The sequence below is a fragment of the Capra hircus genome, chromosome 4 (assembly GCF_001704415.2).
Source record: "Capra hircus breed San Clemente chromosome 4, ASM170441v1, whole genome shotgun sequence".
Lineage (NCBI taxonomy): Eukaryota > Metazoa > Chordata > Mammalia > Artiodactyla > Bovidae > Capra > Capra hircus.
This window is the reverse complement of record NC_030811.1, coordinates 38518535-38543343: the sequence shown is the minus strand read 5'-3', so window position 1 is coordinate 38543343 and position 24809 is coordinate 38518535. Positions and strand designations below refer to the sequence as shown.

General features: G+C 41.3%; 1 protein-coding gene across 2 annotated transcripts in view; it reads right to left on the bottom strand.

The window, feature by feature from the left end:
- The window catches only part of POU6F2 (POU class 6 homeobox 2), a 391233-nt gene that overhangs the window by 257060 nt on the left and 109364 nt on the right, over window positions 1-24809 (bottom strand). For both annotated transcript variants that reach the window (XM_018047519.1, XM_018047521.1), the window contains exons 2-3: window positions 11242-11330; window positions 7390-7618 (exon numbers count right to left, since the gene is read on the bottom strand). In XM_018047519.1, coding sequence (XP_017903008.1) covers window positions 7390-7618; window positions 11242-11330 — 318 coding nt within the window. The remainder of the gene's footprint in view (window positions 1-7389; window positions 7619-11241; window positions 11331-24809) is intronic.

Genomic DNA, 24809 nt, shown 5'->3' with positions numbered 1-24809 from the left:
ACGAAGAGTCAGACACGACTGAGCGACTTCCCTTTCACTTTTCACTTTCATGCATTGGAGAAGAAAATGGCAACCCACTCCAGTGTTCTTGCCTGGAAAATCCCAGGGACGGGGGAGCCTGGTGGGCTGCCGTCTATGGGGTCGCACAGAGTCAGAAATGACTGAAGCGACTTAGCAGCAGCAGCAGCAGAAGGTAATAAGTGTTATTGACAAAGGACCTAAAGGAAGGCAGATGAGGGGGAAAAGAGTATTGGGGTGGGGACAGGGAGGTAGGTAGGCTTGATGCTTTCTAAGGATACAGTTTCTAGAGAACAGCCTGTGCAAAGGTCCCTGGGTAGGAGTATGTTTAAAGAACACCAAGGAGATCAGGGACCCACACAGAGACCAACTGAATTGGAACAGAAGCATGTGGGGCTGAGAAAGCAAAATAAAGCAGACTGAAGATGTATGTTTCAGAGAAAACTCTGGCACATGGAACTGACTGGAAGCAAAAAGGTCAGAAGCATTCTCAGTTTCATAGAAAACTTGATTCCCAAAGAAGCTACAAATCTTTAATAGTTGGAAAATTCAAACAATCTTCAACCCTCAAAGAATGGTATATTCCTCAACTTTCTCTCCAAATGTAGCCAAGGACCAAGGTGAACAGTGACTAAGGCTGCTTTTTGAGAAATTCCCACTGGGGGAACCTCTTCTCCACCCCCTCAAGGGAGGAGACCGTCTTGATGCTGCCTCCTGGGATGTGGGAATGGCTATGGATAAACAAAATGTGGTGTGTTCTCACAATGGAACACTCCTGGAAAATGAAAAGAAACTATCGACATATACAACAACATGGATAAATCTCAAAAACTGAGATTTATCTGCTGAGATTATGCTGAGCAAGAAAAGCCAGACACCAAAGAATACACTCTGTGAATCCATTTATATACAGTTGTAGAACACACGAAACTAATGGATAATGACAGAAAGAAGATAGGGAGTTCTCTTCCTCCTTTGGGATGAAGAATACTGCAAAGAGACATAAGGGAATATCTGGGGATAATGAACTGTTTTCTGTATTGATTGTGGTGGGTGGGGGTTGCACGGATATAAACAATTATCAACTCATTGGATTGTGCACTTAAGATCCATGCATTTTGTTACATGTAAATGATACTTCAATGAAATCAACAATAACAGCACAAACAAAAAAGGCAGTGCAAGCCACTTGCACATAAAATTCCTAACCCCCAAAATTCTTCCCATATATTTTAGACTCTGCTGCTGCTGCTGCTGCTGCTGCTAAGTCGCTTCAGTCGTGTCCAACTCTGTGCGACCCCATAGACGGCAGCCCACCAGGATCCCCCGTCCCTGGGATTCTCCAGGCAAGAACACTGGAGTGGGTTGCCATTTTCTTCTCCAATGCATGAAAGTGAAAAGTGAAAGGGAAGTCGCTCAGTCGTGTCCGACTCTTCGCAACCCCATGGACTGCAGCCTACCAGGCTCCTCTGTCCATGGGATTTTCCAGGCAAGAGTACTGGAGTGGGGTGCCATTGCCTTCTCCAATATTTTAGCCTCTATAGACTTTAATTTGTAGAGTTGGAGAAAATCAGGCCAGATTTCCTGCCACTGCTAAAGGCAGGAAAACCATACTTGGCCTTGATTTTCCAACTTGCCTTGAACCTAATTGCTTTTCCATGTTCAGGGTAAGCAGCACTCTTTAATGTATTCTTAGTCATTAATTTAAATGTTATGCTTGACTTAACTGGAATGTTCACACTTTGATATAAATCTTCTACATAGCACATTTATATTCTCCATTTACATTGCCCACAGTGATGAGTGGGTTATCTTGGCCTGTGTGATGGGAACAAGTCACTAACTTGAATCTTCAACACAACTGCTGCCCCATTAAACCCTCTGCTGTTTTCATCCCTTGTGCGGAGGTTGTTTTTAATCTATATTTTCTGCCTACATCTAAAAAAGCCAAAAATCCAACACATTTGCATGAGTTCCCTAATGGGGACTTTGTCACATAATAATAATCCATATGTCAATAATAATTATTTGGCATATTTTGTTAAATAATAATCTCATTCCCACATGAGGGCAACTGCAAATTATATTTTTAGTATAGCTATCTGTGTTTCCAAATAATAAGAAAGATGGGAGACTCTGACTTAAAGGAGTTTATAAAGTATGTCATGGAGCAACCTTAGGCATTTTCTTTCCTTGAGGTTTGTGATCATGATTAATCTTATTTCACAGGTTGTATATGCTGACAGGTGCTTGAAACCAAAATCCTATGAACACACAACAGACAATGTTCACAGGAATGGTGGGAGGTACCTGGAAGGGGAAAAGGCATATAAAGGTAAGAGAAAAGAGAATGCCAAACTATACCTACTTCATGTAAGGACACATGGTGTCCAGGAGTAGGTTATTTCCTGGTCTTATCTGAGTATAGAGAATTTCTGGGCTTGCATCCCAGCCAGGACATTCAAAGACTTTCCTTAAAACGTTCAGAACCTAGACCCCAGCTTTGGCATCTCCCAATTCAGACCATAGGAGGTCCCAGTGGTTTCTTAAATAAGTTGCTCATGTTTTGACACCATGTCATCCTGGCTTCCCCCTTATCCCCATATTATAGCTGATTGGACAGGAGAGGACACTTCCACCTGAGTAGTCAAGCTCTAGGGTGGCCAGGTAGGCAGTCTAGAATGCAAAGGGTCAGACTGACAGGAATATGAATTTCAGGGAGCTTGAAATTTAGATAGAAGTGGAGACAGGGATAAAGATAGAGGTGATGGAAGGAGAGATATCAATGGAGAGTTCCTGAGAGGTACATGAGCTGGGAAGTTGCATGGACTCCAAGAAGACAGAATGCAATATGAATGAACCAAAATTGTGGGTTAGCTAAAAGTCAGCCAGCATGGTAGAGAAGAGTCACAAGGAGGAACAGGGGAAGAGAGCAGACAGGTCTCATTCCATCATTGATGAGACAGGAGTGTATCTCTTTCTCACTTGGAAGGATCTGAAGACAAAGAGAAAATGATCCCTAAGCCAAGCAGATGGGTTTTCTGCAGGGCAATATGGTCTCTTTTTCAAGATGCAAAGCTTTTGCTGGATAAAATCTCAGAGCAAAGGCTTCCATATGTTTTAATTATGCAAGAGAATGCCTCTTGGTCTTGAGGATATGACTGTCTTATGGAAACAAAAATGTTCTCAAATAAGTTATTCCTTTTGTTCATTATCCTCATTTAGGGGCCTGGCATGGTGAGAGAGAGCAGTAGAATTAATGAAGGTGCTTATCATAGTTACATGGCTCCTGGTGATCTTAAAATACTCAGAGTCCTGAAGAGGTTGCTGGAGAGAGCAGAGGAGGGGCCAAATGAGTTTGGGAAATTCTCCTTGAACCAGGCTTTCTTAAACTTGTGTGTGTGTGTGTGTGTGTGTGTGCATGTTAGTTGCTCAGTTGTGTCTGACTCTTTGTAACTCCATGGACTCTAGCTCACCACACTCTCTGTCCATGGGATTCTCCAGGCAAGAATACTGGAGTGGCTTGCCATTCCTTTCTCCAGGGGATCCTCCCAACCCAGGGATCAAACCCAGGTCTGCATTGCAGGCAGATTCTTCATCATCTGAGACACCAGGAAAGCCCTTAGTGTACATAGGGATCCCCTTTTAAGAATGTAGATTCTGTTCAAGGTGTCTGGGATATAGCCTTGATAAGATGCTGAAGCCGCTGGTCCGGAGAGCATGCATAGAGAAAGACAAAGAGACTGTGATAGGACCCCTGCTGCCTGAGCAGAGAGGAGCCGCTCTCATGTAACATATCATTAGTACTCATTAAAATACATGCAGGAATCAGGCCTCTGAGGCTCTGAGAGCTATTTCACATCACTTGATAGGGAACTTAAATGAACCAGCTCTTGATCCCTTTAGTAAAGAGGAAGATACTTGAAAATTTATCCCTGGGATTCCAAACCATTAAGAAATGGATGTCAGTATTTTTTTTTCTTAGCAAACTTGTAGCTTTTGAACTAAAGTAACAGACAGATTGAAGGACTAGACAGGAGAGCTGGAGAATAATCAGCGATAATTCCAGCTGGCAGACTCATTTCATGAATAAGATCTTAATGCTTCACAAGGAGGAAAAGGGGAACCATCCAGAACTAATGCCTCCTATGGAAACAGGCCCTACTTCAGCCCAGCGGTTGAACACTTGAGCCCCTCCCCCTCAGAGTGATGAATCAAATCTGTCTTGTAAAATTATGGGAGAAGGTGGGCTAGCTATTATAGGTGGGCAGACGTACTGGTTGTTTTAAAAGACTCTTAAAAAGCCCTGGGCTGAAGTTCCATTTTCATTGTCTAGAAGCAGGCCATAGGGAGGAGGCAGAGCATTCTATTCTGTTGGCTATATAAACACGTGTAAGCACTCCTCCTCAAATACTGCCTCCCACTTACAAGACCATCACCCTCGAAAAAGGATGAAACTTGAGGACTTCTAGGACTGGCTCAGTCTCAGAGTCAACCAGGACCACTGCAGATGACTTTCTGGCTGCCATTCACCCATATCCTGAGTCCCATAACCTTCCGTGACACAAACTGGGGAGCTATACAGGTCATAGACACAGCCACGGGATTGGCTGTAAGGACCACAGTAGGTTTCCTTAAGGTGGTGAGATCATCCTCAGCTTGGCTGCTGGGCAACAAGGTGACCAACTGGCATTGTCCTTCAGGTAGTGGACACTGATCTTGGATACCTTGCAGAGGTGAGACTTTCCCTGATTCCCATCCTTATTATCCTTGGATGTTTTGTAGGGTGACCATCTCTTTTTGGTTTGTCTGGGACAGCAAGAAGATCAAACCAGTCAATCCTAAAGGAAATCAGTCCTGAATATTCATTGGAAAAACTGATACTGAAGCTGAAGCTCCAATACTTTGGCCACCTGACGCGAAGAATTGACTCAGTGGAAAAGACTCTGATGCTGGGAAAGATTGAAGGCAGGAGAAGAAGTGGACAACAGAGGATGAGATGGTTGGATGGCATCACTGACTCAATGGGCATGAGTTTGAGCAAGCTCCAGGAATTGATGATGGACAGGGAAGGCTGGCGTGCTGCAGTCCATGGGGTCACAAAGAGTCTGCACGACTGAGCAACTGAACCGACTTGCTGGTTTCAACAGTGAAAGTCCTATGTCCAAGACAAATCCCCAGTGCCCTGCAAACAGGGATGGTTGGTTTTTTCTCAGGCTAGTGAATTCTGGGTGGTGAAGAACGTATATAGATGTGACAAGAACAAAAAGCCCAAGGAAACTGGGAGAGAACTTTCCAAAACTCTAACAGTGACTTAGAGTTGGGATTCATTCATAATGTTATACAAGAGAAAGGTGTTTGGAGGAAGAGTTTGAGTGTTAAGAATAACTAGGAAACTTCCTATAACTGGCTGACTTACACCTGGGAGGTGTTTACTAATGACCTCCTGGTCATTAACATGGAGACAAAGGGACAAATGTCCCCTTAGAGAAGAACTTGACCATCAATTTTAATACTCGTCTGAAGAGGAGCCAATACGGAAATTGGGTGGGAAGCACCAAGGGATAAGAAGAGCCTGCACCGTTATGGAAACTACTTAAAAAGGATACAAATCTTAGGATTCATTTTCTGAAACCAAAGGTGCCAAATTCCAAAGAACCAAATTCCAAATTAAAAGCTAATACTAAATTGAATAATTAAAAAGAGAGACAGGAGGAAATCTTGACGGGAGTCCACACTGGACCAGTCACTCATACTGAACCCTTAAAAATAATCAGGCACTAAAATCCTAAGAACACCAAATCATAATAAAGATACAAAAGGCTGGCCTTTTTAGACTCTGTCTTTGGCATCTACTTTAACCAAACAAGATTAATTCATGACCTAGGAACTCCGTGAGCTTATGTTTATTTATAATATTCAATATTCCCATAAGCGCAAATGTTCTAAATGGGAAGATTGCATTTTTATAATGCCCGTTTCTTCATTAAGTTTTCATCATCCACCTACATTAAAAAGCCTCTCCCTACACTTTGTTGCTTTAGCTTTCACCTTGTTTATTCCTGCCTTATTTGCTTAATCTTGAGATCCTGGCTTCCCAGGCACTCTCAAATTTGAAACAAGCAAAGTTTGTGCATTAGCGTGTCCTGAGCATGCATGATTTATGAACGGCAGGTTTCTTGGCACAGTTTAATGGTATAAGAGAGACTTTGTTTTAAACATTAAAGTGAAAGTCAAAAAGTGGCCACAATGGGTGGGACACTAAAACATAGAGTGTGTAAAGAAGTTTGGGTCAAGAGTTAACCAGGTCTTACGTGGTCTGTTCCTTAATCCATGGACTGACACTCTGACTAATTTAATAGGTTTAAGGGGCCCTGACTTTTGAGCTACAAAAAGTACTTTAAATGTGTTATTCTGATATCTTGCTCAACCAAACTCTCACTCCATAAAAAATTCAATGGCTAACATTTATACCAATGGAGAAAACAGAAGGCCTGACTTTTGACCAACTAAAAAAGGACTTTACATCATTATTCTGATAACTTGCCCAACCAAAGTCTCACTCTGAAAAAAAAATTTGCCAACATTTATATCAATGGAGAAAGCAACCTTCTCTGACCAGTCCAAAATAAATTTGTTTTGTCCTTTTTAGGCATCCTCATCATATTCAAGCTATTTTTCATCATAACAGTTCTTCCTCTGACAGTCTTTTGTAAATCAGTCTATCAGTCAGTGTTACCAAATCTTCTAATGAAAAATAAAAACTTTCATGCTATCTGAACTCTTCCTGAGTAAAGTTAGAGTTCAATTCTTATTATATGCTCATGATTATATAAGATAAGAGTTCTCTATATGTCTGTTTTTCCCATTATAAAATATGATCTCAAATAACATAATTTTTATTTAATAATTATACCTAAAATATATTAAGAAAAATAAGTTCATTATTCCAAATGACACCTTTTATTTGAGATGTTCTAAATACTTCACACACAAACTAGTAATGTCTAACCTTTCTTTGCAGGTGGCTAAATTAAAGAACCCATGAGATTATATTTTGAGTCCTCAAATAATGACACAATCATTTGACATCTGCGTTTTTGGTGTGTCATTCAATGATTGCTCATAAATGCTTCCAGAAGCCCTGAAAAGACTCAAATCAAAATTAAAACATAAAGACTGATACAGCCCATGACTTGAGCAAACTCAGGATTCACAGACACCCTGAAACTTGCTTCCTACATAAACCTTCCATTGCTTGTATGGTGAAAGCAACTTTAAACCACATTCAACATTCAGAGCACTTGTCCACTATAGAGAACAGGGGTCAGTGGATAACACCCTATAGGAAACAGAGACACAGTGGGTTACCTTGTAGATTTTGCAATGGCAGAGTCATAATGCCTCCGGCTGCAGCTGCTGCTACCAGCCCTTGGATGTTGGTGAGATTCGCAGTAGGCAGTGTGAGGACCAATCCTTGCTGCCCCCCTAGCTGTCCGGCCATGTTGAAGGGGATGAGGATAGGCTGGTTGAGGGCCGGCGTGCCTCCGGGCATCACACCAGCAACTGCAGAGGCTAACTGCTGTGCTGTCAGAAGTGGCTGCAAGGGAACAGACAATCCCAGCTCACTTTCCAATGGAACTAAGATATGGGCTTTTAGAGCATTTTTCTTCCACTTAAGCTTGGTCAGAAAGTTCCTGAACAAGTAGCAAAGAAACAAGCCCTATTCCAGAGAAAATGAGTGACTTGTAGAAAAAAAAAATAGAAATTGTATTTCATTAATTTTTTGGAAACTTTTATTTGGTTTGGAAAGCACAAATATATTTCAAAGTAATACTCTACATTTATATATTATTCTTTAAATGGATTTTCACGTACATATTTTCTTATAATGAACCTTACTCTTATATATCTGAAACTCTCTGTTAACTTATTCTATTGTTTCAAAAAGAACTCATTAGAATCAGTGGAATTTGTTGATTCAAAAAGAGCAATGAAATACTATTTTCATTTATTACATTAGCAAAAAATGCAAAAGATTTACCCAAAGCTGGTAAATCTATAGGGATATCACTGTATGGATTTTGGACATGTGGACTGCTTTCCTTTTGGAAAGCAGTTTGAAAATCCGTATCAAGAGCTACAAAAATATTCATCCTCTTTTGACTCAGAAAATATTTCTGGGATATATTTCTGAAGATATAATTTTTTTAAAAAGATAAATGAAAATATGCATTACATTTAAAAATACATAAATGTTGAAAAAGTTTGTTACAGTATTAAACATGGTAAGATATCAGATAGTCTTTAACATGGGTCATTCTGACATCTCTAGAAAAATAGAAAATATTTATGAGAATATATAAAATTAACTGGATAATAATTAAGTAAATGATTAAGAAATTACTATTAAAATGGTAAAATTACACATTACGCATGTATAATGACAAGATCTAAAGAAGAATATAGGAAAACAAAGACATTTGATGAGGATAAATTTTAAAAGCTTTAAAAAATTTCTTTGGTTATTATGCTAATATTCTTTGTCCAGTTAAAACAACACTAAAAACACATATTTATATCCACTACTTATCCAACAGCCATTGTTTGACATGGCAAGGCAGCCACACAAGTGCGGACTTCTCAGCACCAGATGTATCTGAGCTCAGTTGTGAGCACAGGTGCGGCTCCTCAGAATGACTGACGATTAGGAAGGACTCCTTGAGCAACCAGACCAGATAACCAGGAGGGTGATATACGGGACTTTCATTGCACCCCTGAAGGAGCAATGGACCTAATTCCATGCTCATTTTTCTTCTAGAGGAACCAATAAAAAACTATCATTGGGGAGTTTCAACTTTTTTGTTTTTAACACTGTATTATTCTATAAAGGAAAAGGTAAGCATAGTACAAAGCCCAATGCATAATAGCCAGACATGATTCTAACATATATTAACTCTGATGTCCTACCAATGACATATGACAGTTAGTAACATGCTCAAGTTACATACTCAGAGAAGTGGGGTAGGGGGTTTCAGATCCAGCCAGGCTATTCCAGAGCCCATATCTCACCCTGCTCTCCATACACAGAACAGATTTGGAGAAGTGGGGTGGCTTTATCTCAAGCATGGTGGGGAGAGCTGGGCCCACTTTCTGGTTATTCCCTAAAGTCACCCCTCAAGACTCCTTCCAGAGAGCCCTCTAAAGAAGCACTGGAACCCCATGCACCCTGGTTTTAGAACCACTCCTCTGAACTCCATTAGCACCTAATACATCTGCTGCTGCTGCTGCTGCTAAGTCGCTTCAGTCGTGTCCAACTCTGTGCGACCCCATAGATGGCAGCCCACCAGGCTCCGCCGTCCCTGGGATTTTCCAGGCAAGAACACTGGAGTGGGTTGCCATTTCCTTCTTCAATGCATGAAAGTGAGAAGTGAAAGTGAAGTCGCTCAGCCGTGCCCGACTCTTAGCGACCCCATGGACTGCAGCCCACCAGGTTCCTCCGCCCATGGGATTTTCCAGGCAAGAGTACTGGAGTGGGGTGCCATTGCCTTCTCTGAATACATCTGCTGCTACTGCTGCTAAGTCGCTTCAGTCGTGTCCGACTCTGTGCGACCCCATAGACGGCAGCCCACCAGGCTCCGCTGTCCCTGGGATTCTCCAGGCAAGAACACTGGAGTGGGTTGCCATTTCCTTCTCCAATGCATGAAAGTGAAAAGTGAAAGTGAAGTCATTGAGTCGTGTCCAGCTCTCAGCGACCCCATGGACTGCAGCCTACCAGGCTCCTACGTCCATGGGATTTTCCAGGCAGGAGTACTGGAGTAGGGTGCCATTGCCTTCTCCGAATACATCTGCTAGACTGCTAAATTCTCACAAAGTAATTGTGCCTCTCTTTAAAAGTTACACTAAAAGACAAAATAAACATTTTTTTAGGAATAAGTACAAAATGATAAGCTGATCTTCAGACTGCTGGTGTCATATTGCTGCCTTACCAGGATGAGAGGGTAGGCAAATAGGCAGTATCAGACCATGTACGGGCCACAGATTTGGTTGATGCGGCCTGTAGCAGTTTTAAAAAATTGAATTCATGAGATTACAGTAGGGCCTGTACTCGTAGTTTGTTCCAGTGTCTCTCGCTTCTCATTGGGTGTGTTGTGCTCTGTTTCTAACTTGAAGGCATCAGAGTTGTTACACTTGGTATGCTCATACACACACAAACACACACACACACACACACACACACACATGAGCATGTCACAAGCATGAAATTAGAAAGGGCATGACCAAAAGAAGTTAGTTTCTGAGATGCCCAGTAAAATTCCCTCTGGGCTGCATCAGAGTTCAGGCATCTCCCCAGGCTTTCTGTCTGGAGCACAGAGGCATCCATGCTCTGAGATGGATGTTGGAATCTGAGGCCACAGGGAGATGTGGCAGCAGCTGGAATAAGAACGTCAAGACCAACTCAAGCTCTAAACGTGGGTTTTCAAGCTTTTCTCGGACTGATGATCCCCAAAGTGCTGAAAGTGACTCATTTTCAGGAAAAACTATCACAGCCAAAGAGGGAGAAAGGCTCAAGGGTCAGCTTCTTTTTCCATAAAATTGGTGAACTCTGAGAGCTTCACCCTAAAGGACAGAGATTTTTTTTTCTTTTTAATGCCCAGCCTTTTATAATTGCGTTCTACATCTTCATATAACCACACCAGGTGGCAAAAAACAAATATTGGACTTTAAAAAATAATGAATGTATTTCTTTATTAATGCAGGAGCTATATGTGATGTACAATATTGTCAAACCCAATAAGCTGAACTTGCATTAAAATTGCATTAACTTTTTTATATTAAATCACGTCTTGTATTTCAAAAAATGGCTATAGTAAGGTTGAAATAACTTAATTTTCTTCACACTCCAGTCATTAAAGTTTTACTTTCCAGAAAACTGCATGGTAACCAACAGCACAAGTTAGTAGGTTTTAAGAAAAAAAAAGTTTCCAAATGATTAAAATCAACATCCCCTTGAAAAAGAGAAGAGTTCTGCTAACACATTCTTTTTTCTTGATGGTATTTCATAAATAATGTAGTCATACAGCTTCCCATACAAAAATTTATCACCATCTTTGCTCTGTTGGAGTTAACTGGTTTTAACTCATTCTTATTTTATTTGTTTGGTTACTTATACGGTTAAACCATCGGAAATGCAGCCAAATGCAGCAGTTGAAAGATACTGACCTGTGGGCCAACTGGGAAAGGGGGGTGGGTCTGACTGGCCTGGTGTTCAGGAGTGCCTGGGTCTGACAGTGCTGGGTTTCCTCTGGCCCCTGGAATTCAAAAGAGAAGTGCGCCCTTAATATAAAATCCAGCCTGGGAACTTCACATGACCCCATTTTCCTGTGATGTCACATAACATTAAGGCACAGATGATATGCCAGAGTGCTTTATCAATAGCTCCAGAGCTCAAATCACTTGTCAACTGCATACATTATGCTAATGGACACTCGGGATGGACAAAGTCATTCCAGGAGAGAGAAGCCCGTGACAGCAGAGAAAATGGCACCATCATCCGTCGTGCTAATAGGCTTGCATTATACATCACCTTGCAGGGTGTGCCAACGCGGTCCCTGTGTGCGAAACTGCGTCCTTTATGCGTAGGTGGGCAACACCTAATCTAATTTTCCAAAGCCAGGGAAAGTGTGATCTCAGACATGACCAAGCACATCTATATTATCCCTTAACATGGCTTCATACCCGTAAGCTCTTTCTCCATACATACTTCAGACCTTGAATCTCATGGATGCGTTTTCCAGAAAACAAGAACTTTTCCTTTTTTTGATTGAATTATAGTTGATTCACAATGTTGTATTAATTTCAGGTGTACAGAACAGTGATTCAGTTATATATATATATGTACATTATATATATGTTCTTTTTCCTTATAGGTTATTACAAGATACTGAGTACAGTTCCCTATGCTGTACAGTAGGTTGTTGTGGTGGCACTTAGGTCCTAAAAAGTACATGTATCTCCTTAAGCAAATTTCCTCTGTGCTAACTGACCATCACCCTACCCCCAAGGAGCCCCACTGTGGTGAGCCTAGAACATAACATATTTGTTTTGCTAGAATCCTGTTGGATGCTAAAACATGGGAAACAAAATTCAATCAAAATAGCAGATCTTTCAAATCTTCTTAAATCTTCTCTGAGTATGTTTATATGCTCTGTTTCAGGACCAACCATAGAATGTGATATAGTGGCTATGACAATAAACACAGGAATAAATGGACAAGCAAACAAATAAATAAAGCTAGCAGCCATTTTTTAAGGTTCTTAGTTGGAAGCTTTTGTTTTCTTGGTGGTTGAAATCCAATTCCAAGCCATCCTTAACAAGATCCTCTTTTCTGATGTTTGTCCTATGAATAGCAAGTGGAAGACAATTCAAGCCCTGTTTACTGGCAGGCCATGGATGACCAAGAAGAAAAGATATGATTCTGTCACACTTATAAATTTTAAAGAAGGTATTATTGGCTCATTTAAAACGAATTCTTCTATATATTCTCCAAAGGGACAGACTTATAAATAATGGAAATGGGGAAAAAAATACTTCAGCACATTAAGCTACAAATAAAATTGACTGCTACATATTATTCAATTGACTTCTATCTCCACAGCCATGTGTCAATCATAACAGCATTTTATAATAGGATTAAGCAATAAATGTGCAAAGCCATTATGCAGAAATCTGAAAATCTGATTAATGTGTAATATTTTTTTTGTGCAGAAAGTCAGGAATGGACATTGCTTAGGGAATACTTACAAGCATTCTATTGAAATTTCTAAATTGATTTGGAACAAACTAATAAAAACATAGACTTGCTGACATTTTATAAAGTGAATTCTGTCAAAATATGTTGGGCATTTTAATGATTGCTGTCATTTAATAACAAGGGTAAGATGACCCATCATAAGATGCCCACAATTTTCCCATAATGTGCAGGAGACCTTTCTTCTAAATTTTTTATATGTGATTTATTTATTATGCTTGAGTAGCAGGGCACTTTAAACTGGGAGGTGCCTTACGCAGTGTAAATCTCACAACTTCAGTTCTTATACACTCAAGTCCTATTTTGCCTTCAAATTTTCAGTAGCGCTTTATCTTCTTTTATAGAGCTAACCAGATACCTAGTGACGATCAATTAGGTAAATTCTCAAATGGTTAAAAACCTCCTCTGATGATTTTTATGAAGATGCTTTTAAAAATTGATTTGTTCTTTATATTTTCCTGACATGGATTTTTACATCTGACTGTGAGAAGGAAGTTTTACAATGCACAGAAAAAGAGAAAAATCTTTTTACCCAATTTAAACATACATATCTTGAGTAGGGAGGGAACAAACCTCAGCCATTGATTCACTCTCCTGTTGGAATGCTCAAACTATCTCATTTTCAGAAAGGAGCAATGATGGCCTGCAGGACTTTTGGATGAATATAGGAATGATCGCTGATGTTAATCAAGTTGATGTTGATCATATCATGATCATGATGTAAGTATGTTTCTTTCTTTATATCTTTAGCTCAAGTTATCTCAAACACATGTCTCTTTTTTATTTTGCAGTAATGACCTCAACATATCTTTATGCTTTCACATTAAACTCTCTTAAACCACATTCCCCAAAATACATATCTCTTAATTTAAAATTTTTTCTATACTGTGCCAGGCTCTTCTGTCTCATACGTCTTTCCTCAGTACTGGGACCACTTTTTGATTCTGTTTCTAATGCCACATCATGTAATGTTTGAGATCTGTCCCATTCAGGCACAGTGTCACAAGATGGTGTCTTTGTTACCTGTAACTTGACACAGATTAAATTTGCTTACATTTTATTCTCTGTTGCTGGAGGCTCTCACCAGCACACAGCAGCTTGTTTTGAGGCTGGTTATTCTCAAAAACCATGTTCAGTGGGGTCCAGGGCAATTCCACACAATTTCATGTGTAAAATGAAGTCTTTCACAGGCTCTAGAGAAGGTTATGTATGCTCTTCTGCCTGGATCAAAAAGTAATGTTTCTCCTTAATGCGCATCTTCATTTCTCCCAAACGTATGTATCACGCACAACCTTGTAGGACCATAAACTAATCAGTCTGGGTCGTAAGGCAGCTCCCATATCAGGGGCCTTCTCAGAAGTCAGAGAGGGGATACAGCAGTCAGAATGAATAAATGACATTGGCTAAGGGTTTCAGAGAGATTTGAAGCAGGGCTCAGCTGTACGCTAGCAGAGAATTTGAGGTTAGATATGGGCACAGATATGAAAACGTGAACTTAAATGGGTCGGGCAGGTTACTCCTGATCACAGTCCCAGGAAATATGCTACCTCTCTGGAGATCAAAGAAGCACAGAAAGCTCTCTGCGGCCTGTTCTGAATTTAATAGTCTAGACTTTTCAGGCAGCAACTGTGAGATCTAGAAGGGCAAGGACTGTGTTTGCTGGTTTAATGCTTTATGTCCGGCTCTTAATGTAGGTATCATTCACATTGATTGGACATTCACTCAGTGGAAACAGAGGTTTGGCTTTTAATTGGGGGCTGGTATAATTCCTTTAAAATAGGTATGGGCATCCACTTCACTAGTTACTCTTGTTTAGCATCAATTTTGGAAATATCTCTAAATTATTAGCTTCTTGGTAAATTCAATCACAGTTCCAATGTTTATTTTGTTTTGTTTTTTGCTTGTTTGATTTTATTGGAGTATAGAGTATTGAGCGGAGAAGGAAATGGCAACCCACTCCAGTGTTCTTGCCTGGAGAATCCCAGGGACGGGGGAGCCTGGTGGGCTGCCGTCTCTGGGGTCGCACAGAGTCGGACACGACTGAAGCGACTTAGCAGCAGCAGCAGCAGCAGCAGCAGGAGCGTAGAGTGTTGAGTAGAGCCCCCTGTGCTATACAGTAGTTCCTTACCAGTTATATGTTCTAGTTTAGATACTAAAAGCAGTTTGGTGGACAGGTTAAAAGCAAGGACTCTTAAATCTGAAACTCTACTTGGGTTGAGATTTAGCCTGGCCAGTTAACTATCTGTGTGAACTTGGCCGGTTTTCCAGTTTTTTCATTGTATACACCAGCTTCCTCTTGCAAAAACCTGGGGAAATAATTCTATGTCTTTCATAGGGTTGCTATGGTGAGAATTAAATGAGCACATATATTTGTAAATATCTTAGAAAAGTGCATGTTTGTCACAAAATTGCTATTTCTCTTGACTAGTTATAAGATTTAATTTACATTCAATACAATATTTAATATTATTTAATTTGCCCATCATATCTTCTTACTCCAAGTCAACTCAATACCTACTCCCAAGCCTATGTGTGCTCTCCCCATTAACTCACACCCCACCCTACCTGTGTGCTCTGTACCACTTGATAAATGTTTGGATCTGAACTAAACGGTCAGGCCTGTAAGAGACTACGAAGTGAGATGTTCATGGATAATGTTTCCTTTGGTCCATGGTAACATGACCAGGTAATATGGCACAAAGATATTGGCAATTTGCTCCCAAATTCTCACCAAGACCATAGGTTAGATCAAAAGTTCTTACCCAGGCCTGGGAATCAGAATTGTCTGTGGAGATTCCTGAATACATCCTTCATAAGGTTACTGACAGACTGTCTAAGAGGTGGCCAGGGTGTACATGTTTATGAGACTCCACTTGTGATAGGAGACCACTGGAACACACAGTGGCTCAGATGCTATCCAGGCAAGTCTGAATCTCTCTGTGCTGAGGATGTCATGTACAATTAGTTTTACAACAGCAGATGGGTCATCAGCCAGCACTACCCCCTTGGCCCTCCAAGTTCCTTCAGCTGAAGCATTCTTGCATTGTAAGCCTGGTGGCATTCTAGCTTAGCAAGGGGACAATCCATGTCAGATGCCTCCATTTTATAATGTCCATAGGTATCTCAAGGAGTCTAAAACCTGATTTTAAAAAGGATCATAACATAAAATTTAAAATAGCTATATTCTATTTCTTATTTCTTTTGTAGCTTTATCAGATGCAATTAATGAATGTTGTTGACTGAAAAGCAAATGAATTAGTCTCCTATAACATTGACAGTTTGGGGTCTTCATTCAGTTTTTTTTTTCTATTGTCAAACTATATTAATGGGCTTTAATTTTTGAGTACCTAAATTAAAAATAAATAATAAGATGATCAGGAAATAAAATAAAATAGCTATATAATAGGAGTCATTTCTCTAAATACAGGGATCCCTGATAGAAGTCTGCTAAGGAAAGGATAAGCCATAAATGTTGGAGACACTGAAAGACTGATCAGGAGTTGGGCTGAAATATCACAATAAAACTTAATTTTAATCATTAAGATGACTGCTTGTCAGAGCATTGGTTCATTCAACACTACCTTTCCAGTGTTGGTCTTGTATCTAATATCTGCAAAGCTGCTGGCTTCCCTTTCTGCTCTGGAGGGCCTGGCCATCCACAGAACTGGGGAGGGGGGTGGTGATACCTCTTTAGTACCTTCTGGATTGAAGGAGTCTCAAAAATTGCATGCCTGCCCATCCCCAGGTCAAGGTCAGAATTCCTGAATGACCATCACTGCATTCCTTATAGCAAGTTAGCTTTGCTTCTACAAATTAAAAAAAAAAAAAAAAAGATTGTTTTGTATAATGGTTTTTATTAACTGAAGCAAACGAGACTTAGTGCGTCTTAGCAACTCTAAAAGTAAAAGAGATGTGCACTCCAGAATAGAGGAGCAGGTGGAGGAGGAAACAGAGTTGCACGTGTGAGTGGCTCATCGGAATACACCAGTTCCGCTTTCTCCTCGGCCATTCCTCCAACAGTCAGTTCATGAGATTCCCTGGCTAGTGACCAATGCATTTTTAATGAATCGGGTTCTTCAGAGGGACAGTTTGGGTTTCTGTCTGTGATGCATTAGCACAAACATAATCACACGAAGGTCACAGGGATCCCTCAGCTTTTTCTGGCATTTATACCTTTCCTGCCCATTGTCTGCTGTTTTCACCAGGGAGTGAGGTGATGCAGAGGTTGCTTGTTATTAGATGGGTGGCTGAATGCATTATTATTTCATGTTGGGCATGTGAACTCAGCTAAGCAGGGCAGAAGCCCCCTCAAAATTAAATTTCCCTTTCTTTCAATTTCTTCAAGATTCCTAAATTCCAAGAGGGGGCGGAGGTGTCTATAAACACCTTTCCAGAGCCATTGCTACTGTCTGCAATTTTTTTATTGCCTGTCAAGTTTTCTTTAGGATACTGGTCACACATGTATTTATGTCCAGAACACTATACAGATCCCCAGCGGACCTAGAGACTCTAAAGTAATAAGCTGCACTTGAAAAATCTAACATTTATTAATTCACACAGGGTTTGTGCATTTTTGCAAGTTCTGTTGTCAAGTACTTGTAACTTCACCCACTGAGGGAGGCAAGGAGAACAGTAAATGTCCACGACATTAATGGGAAGAATGGATCCCTTTATTCTGTTAGCAGGTGACTTATCTGGCCTTTGGTGGTAGGAAATCCAGTTATCTCTGAGTGAGGGGTTTAGATCCTTCATGGTTTTAAAAGTTATATTTATGTGAAGGCTGTACAAAAGCATGAAAAGTTAAACAGAGATTCAAGATATCCAGGTAAACAAGAACAAGAAACCCTACAAATCCCTTATTTGAACTTGACTATCTGAAGATGCTTTTGTAATATCTATCAAAATTATTCAATAATTGCTTCAGTCCTCCATGTAGACTTACTCCATATGTGCTCTGAAAACCTTTACTTTTTTTCCCCCTCTCAAAATTTCCTAAATCTCCCTTCAGTCTTCGTTCAACAATTTTTTACCATTTATTTTCACATCCATCTCATAAAAGCAGAGCTGAACTCCTGTGATATCCAGGCCAATAAAGTTCTCAATTTCTGTAAATGCTTCCTCTCAGAAAAGAGATGAAAAAAGAGACAGTCATCAAATATACTTAAGCAAAATTCCACAACACACCGTTGGCATGTGGAGAGCTTTGGGGGTACGGATTATCCCTTGAGCACTGCTGTCTCTACAAGAGTATAAATTCTTTCAGGGCAAAGACTCTTTCTCAGTCACCTTTGTATCTGCTGCAGGCCAGCTCTGGGCTTGGAATGTATGTATGCTCCTATGTATGTATGTATATAGGTATGGTGGTGTTTAGGTATGCGGTCCCTAAAATGAAGAAGATGTGTGTCAACATGTGCTGAAACAATTTAAAACAGATTTTATGACACCTGAAAATGATCTGTCTCATTTTAAAAATGTGTTCCCTGATCTAAGAAGCTTGACTAACTTCAACACATTTTTGCCAGTAAACGGCCACATCCTCTGGCAAAGTCACTACTAGGGGGTCATGCTCAACACTGCACTGGATTCAGGGATGATGCCCTTGCTCTCAACCTACTGAGGGGATCCTGGCACAGCCCCTTGGGACATGAAGGTTGTGTTGATCCTGTGTTTTAATGTCCATTTAGGGAGTTGGTTTCTGTGCTTAGGAGGGCTGCCTACATAATTTACAGGGTTCAATGCCAAATGCAAAGGCAAGTCCCTACCCTGGGGCTGAGAAGTCAATCTCCCCCTTCCTCAGGATTGCTGACTTAATCCATGGCAGATGGGTAAACCCAAGGGATTGCAGTCTCCACACTGGGATGCACCGGACACCTGGATTGTGGTGAGTTGCAAGTTGATTGCATGACTCTCCCCACACCTGAGCCCAGATCCCCACAAAGGGCAGAAGTGTGAAGGTGACAGTTACGCTCCAGCTTTCAGGGTTCCCAGGGCACCCAGGGCAGAGAGCAGGTGGCTGAGAACTGCTGTGTCCTGGGAAGGTGGGGACATAGTGGCTGGACCCCTAGAGCTCCAAGCTTCCCAGCGTCCCACCCCATGTTCCTGTTGTCCCATTGGACACAAATTGTGTCACAAAACACAATTTCAGAGATAAATTATTAAGAATTTCAAGATGGTGACCTCAGAGCATTAAGTTCCAAACATGGGAACCTGCTGGGTGCTAAGATGCGTGTGCCTGCGATGGCTGATGGCCCATGAAGCAGGCCCTGCCCAAGGGACCTTCTTGTCAAAGGTCTTTAAATTTTGAAAATTGCATGTAAACTTACAACTGCTTTGAGGGCCATTTTCCAAATCAGTGCAAATTCTGATAAGAGTGTTTGTGTCCCCAGAGGAATTTAGACATGGCTTTTTTCTCCCCGAAAAAAGACTGAATTCACAAACCAGCATGTTATTATCAATGACCATGTAAATATACCATTTGGTGGAAAATTAAGATAAATTTTGCTTAGTTTTCTATCAGTTCTCAGTACCTATCTCTAAAATGGGGAGACAGGGCATGAATTCCTTAAAGGAGAAATCATAAAGAAGATGTATTTTCTCAGAAGCGGACCTATCTTACCAACAGTGTTATACGTTCACTAACGAAAAACAGATTTCCCCCCTCCTGACCAGTTGCCAGGTTTGACGACAAGGAAATGAGATCAAGACACTCTGAGGTGGAATCACTGGCCTAGTTTTAAAGGTCACCTGGGTTACCTACCCATGGTAAAATATGCATGAATTACTGAGAACTAGCTGGAATCAAGATTGCTGGGAGAAATATCAATAACCTCAGATATGCAGATGACACCACCTTTATGGCAGAAAGTGAAGAGGAACTAAAAAGCCTCTTGATGAAAGTGAAAGTGGAGAGCGAAAAAGTTGGCTTCAAGCTCAACATTCAGAAAACGAAGATCATGGCATCCGGTCCCATCACTTCATGGGAAATAGATAGGGAAACAGTGGAAACAGTGTCAGACTTTATTATTTTGGGCTCCAAAATCACTGCAGATGGTGACTGCAGCCATGAAATTAAAAGACACTTACTCCTTGGAAGAAAAGTTATGACCAACTTAGATAGCATATTCAAAAGCAGAGACATTACTTTGCTGACTAAGGTCCATCTAGTCAAGGCTATGGTTTTTCCTGTGGTCATGTATGGATGTGAGAGTTGGACTGGGAAGAAGGCTAAGCGCAGAAGAATTGATGCTTTTGAACCGTGGCATTGGAGAAGACTCTTGAGAGTCCCTTGGACTGCAAGGAGATCCAGCCAGTCTATTCTGAAGGAGATCAACCCTGGGATTTTTTTGGAAGGAATGATGCTAAAGCTGAAACTCCAGTACTTTGGCCACCTCATGTGAAGAGTCGACTCATTGGAAAAGACTCTGATGCTGGGAGGGATTGGAGGCAGGAGGAGAAGGGGACAACAGAGGATGAGATGGCTGGATGGCATCACTGACTCGATGGACGTGAGTCTGAGTGAACTCCGGGAGCTGGTGATGGACAGGGAGGCCTGGCGTGCTGCGATTCATGGGGTCACAAAGAGTCGGACACGATTGAGCAACTGAACTGAAGTGAACCTTAAATATGCTTGAACTGGTCCAAGCTGATAATTTGCTTTAAAATTTTGGTGCAAGCTTACGTGAAGAGAATGTGTGTGTGTGTGTCTGTGCACGCGTGCGCGCATGCACCTGCATGTGCGCGTGCGTGTTCTAGGGTGGAGATGAGGCAGAAGGGAGGGAAGCTAGTCCATTTTTCTTGCCATCGTCACAGTACAAGCGGTAGGGTCAGAAGTCACTATGGTTCTTTTTGCAATAGCCCTGCCACCAGCCTCTTACAGCAACTCTTGGGTTTGTTTCTAATATCTGCAAGGCTTTCCTTGCAGCCACCCTGACCTACAGACCTGCCCCATCAAAAGTCTCATTGAGTTTTTAAACTGTTTTCAGTATATTAAGGTTCTTAGGTGAGCAGCTCCCAAGATGGGCAGACCTTAGGAACACTGTGTATCCAGTTCCAGACCACCATTAACAAAGCAAAAAATGCAATAAAGCAATTCACACAAGTTTGGGGGGTTTCCCAGTGCATATAAAAGTTATTCTGACACTATACTGTGGCCCATTAAGTATGAGATAGTATTATGTCTAAGAAATGTATACATTGTAATTTTAAAATACTTATAAAAATGCTGACCATCATCTGATAACACAGGGTAGCCACAGATCTTCAATTTGTAAAGAAATGCAATGACTGTGAAGCATATTAAAGTGAAACACAATAAAACAAGGTGTGCCTGTAGATACTTGGACCCCAAGTCTGAGAAGGAAATGAGGGTGAAATAGAGGGAGCTATGTCGTGGTTACACGAGCTCAAACTCCTGGCTCAGACGGAAGTCAGGTGGAAACCACAATGATGTATGGGTTCCCTCTTCTCCAGACCTACATGCCTTCCAGAGGTCTGAACTCTGCACAACCTTTCAGCAGCAAGAAGGCTGCTGAACTGACATTCAGAATATGATTTAACCATGAGCCACAATGGAAGAAATCATTTTTTCAATTGGAAATGATGGCCTCTGGGTGTAGTCGCTTCTGATAACACATGCGGTACAAGATCTCAGAGACCCTAAGTACAGCAGGCGCATGGCCCTACATCCACAGTGACTGCAAAGAGCAGGTGATTAGATCATCACAGACTGTTGACTTTTCCAGACTGAGATTTCACAGGGCAGTCCAATTAAAGCAGCCAATTAATGATTGTGAGAATAGAAAGATCTCAACATTTCATTTTGCCAAGTACAAATATTTTTTAAATTGCTACATATTCTCATGATCTGACAATACACACATTTTAAAGCCTTTCTCCCACCCCAAAGGGTGTATTTTCTGATTAAAGGAAAATTCTTTAAATTGAAACAATTCAGATTAATGAAAAACTCATTGCATTGGACATTTTTCCCCATTCTCCTTTTGTCCTGTGTCTGCTTTGTTGCAGAGGGACACTGGTCTGTCCAAAAGCATTCAGGAGCTTCTGGGTGACGTGGTAGGATTTGAGGAGTCATAGCAGCTCTCTCTTTTCACTCCTCCAGGCATAAGAAATGTCTGACCAACTCCTAAAATGTTCCTACTTTTGAATAGATAATTATTTTGCCTTCATCATTTTATAGAGATATTGGTATAATTTGCTTGATATATAAAGTTCTATGTGCCAAATAATACATTAATTACACACACATATATATGTATAATTAACCCTTGGGTTTCCCTGGTGGATCAGATGGTAAAGAATCTACCTGCAATGTGGGAGACCCAGGTTTGATCCCTGGGTCGGGAAGATCCCCTGGAGGAGGGAATGGCAACCTTCTCCAGTATTCTTCCCTGGAGAATCCCATGGACAGAGGAACCTGGCGGGTTACAGTCCATGAGGTCACAAAGAGTCCAACACGACTGAGCGAATAAGTAGCAGCATTAACCCTTATGCGTGCATGTGTGTGTGCTCATTCGCTTCCGTTGTGTCTGACTCTTTGTGACCCTATGGACTGTACCCCGCCAGGCTCCTCTGTCCTCTGGATTCTCTAGGCAAGAATACTGGAGTAGGTTGCCATGCCCTCCTCCAGGGGATTTTCCCCACCCAAGGATCAAACCCACACCTCCTGCATTTCCTGCATTGAAGGTGGATTCTTTACCCACTGGGCCACCTGGGAAACCCATTAACCCTTATAATAACCCTATAGGGTGCTTATGATTACTATGTCCATGTGTATAGGATACTAAGCTTTACAGAGGGTAACTCACTGTTATGTACATACCTAATTAGTGACAGTTGTTGTTGTTCAGTTACTAAGTCATGTCCAACTCTTTTGCAACCCCATGGACTGTAGCCCACCATGTTCCTCTGTCCATGGGATTTCCCAGGCAAGAATACTGGAGTGGGATGCCATTTCTTTCTCCAGGGGATCTTCCTGGACCAGGGATTGAATTCTTGCCTCCTGCATTGTTAGGTGGATTCTTTACCTCTGAGCCACCTCAGAAGCCAGTTAGTGATATAGATGTGACTATATCCCAGGCTATCTGATCGATGAAAGCCCACATCTGTATCAGCTAGACTACTCCACTGCTCAAATACTTTATAATAGCTAGAATCCATGGATTACTTATTTTAGGCCAGACACTTTGTTTAGTATTTTGTACACATTTTCTCATTAAATCTTCAAAGAAGCCCTGTGTTACAGGATTATCATTCCCCTTTCACAGATCTGGAAACTGAGGTTTACACAGGTTAAGCAACTCACCTGTGGCCACAGTTAGTGAATTTGAATTGGGATTGGAACCCAATTCCATCTGACTCCAAGACTTACACTACCCTGTAAATCACATGAAATGTCCCAGAGAGACAGAATACAATAAATACCAACATCGGGATAGAAACCATATTCGGGGAATATTTTCTTCTGTACTTAGTGGACCCTGGCTCCAGACACCTCTAGGTACCCGGTCTGGGAGGTGGGTGATGGAGAAAGGAAAATGGAACACACTGAGGGAGAGTGACTTCCACCAGAGAAGTCCAGTGACTTCCACAGGTTTTTCCTGTGTCCCGTTTGTTCCCAGATATACCCTGACAAGTTCCTAAAAAGTAAGCATCCCAGTCTCCTTTAAGATAATGTTCATAATCAGCAAAAAGACAGCTGCATTTAGTTTAGGGTCTCCGTGTTCAAGATGTGATCTCTGGACCAGCAGTGTCAGCATCACCTGGGACCTTGCTAAGAAGGCAGACCTGCAGGTCTCAGTCCATCCAGGGTCTCAGACTCCCTGAATCAGAATCTGCCTTGAAAGAAAATCCCCGGGTGATTCATACTCACAGTGAAGTGTGAGAAGCACTTCTTTTGAGTTTGTAACTCCTTTCCTGCCTTCTTCCTTCCCTCCCTCCCTCCTACTTTCCTCCCTTCCTTCCTCTCCAACTTCCTTCCTTCATTCCCTTGGGTGGCACTTGAAGTGTAACTGCACCTAAAACGCCCAGATTTTAGCAGACATTGGCAGTGGACTGTTACATCCTCTGGGCGGGGACAAGTGAGAATACAGGGAAAGCAAACATTCCAGAGACACACTCTCTCACAGTAATAACCCTGGAGCATGTCTCACTCTGCGCAACCCGGTGGGAGGACTCCCAGTGAAGAGGTTCACAGCGGGAAGAGTTGCTACTACATTCTTAAAGGGAAGCATATTTATCCTTTTTAAAACACAACAAAACTGATGCCAGATGTAGCCCAATATCCTTGCTCTGTGATTTATGGCAATTTTCCTGACACTTTCTCTTTCCATATCTTTGCTTTTCCATTTGTGAGGTTCCATGAAGATAAGAGTCTGCCTCTCCATTTCAGTTATTTACTCTCAGAACAGCACATTCTTTGCAAAAGTAGCCAGAGCACTGCTTTTAAAAAGGGGGAATAAAATTTTTAAACCCCTTAAAGCTGAAATAAAACTGCATTTCCACACAGATACTCCAAAAGGGTAGCATTTGCGATCACTCTTGCGTGCAACTAAAGATTGGTGAAAGTGGGGTCATTTAGAACCCAGCAAAGGACAGGAAGGAAATACCCCGGAGGAATTACATTGCATGAAATTGTAGCATCACACCTAGTTAGCAAGCCCTTACAGTAATGGAGCTTCTATGACAGCATGACGACACAAGATTGGGCAGGAAGAAAAGGAGGTCCCACAACTCACTGTACAGATTGCTAAGTGCCGCCAAACCTTTGGAGCTGGGGCAACAAAACACTGTCCCTGTAATAAGAGGAAGTAGATCCAGAATATGGAAACTCAAATTAATGACCCATCAATAGATTGTTGGTTAGATTTCTGCCCCTTGAGAATTGGTTATAAAAAACTGAACAGTCAAACAACTAGTCCAATTCATGTGTCTCTGACCATTTTTCTCTCACTTAGCCTATTTA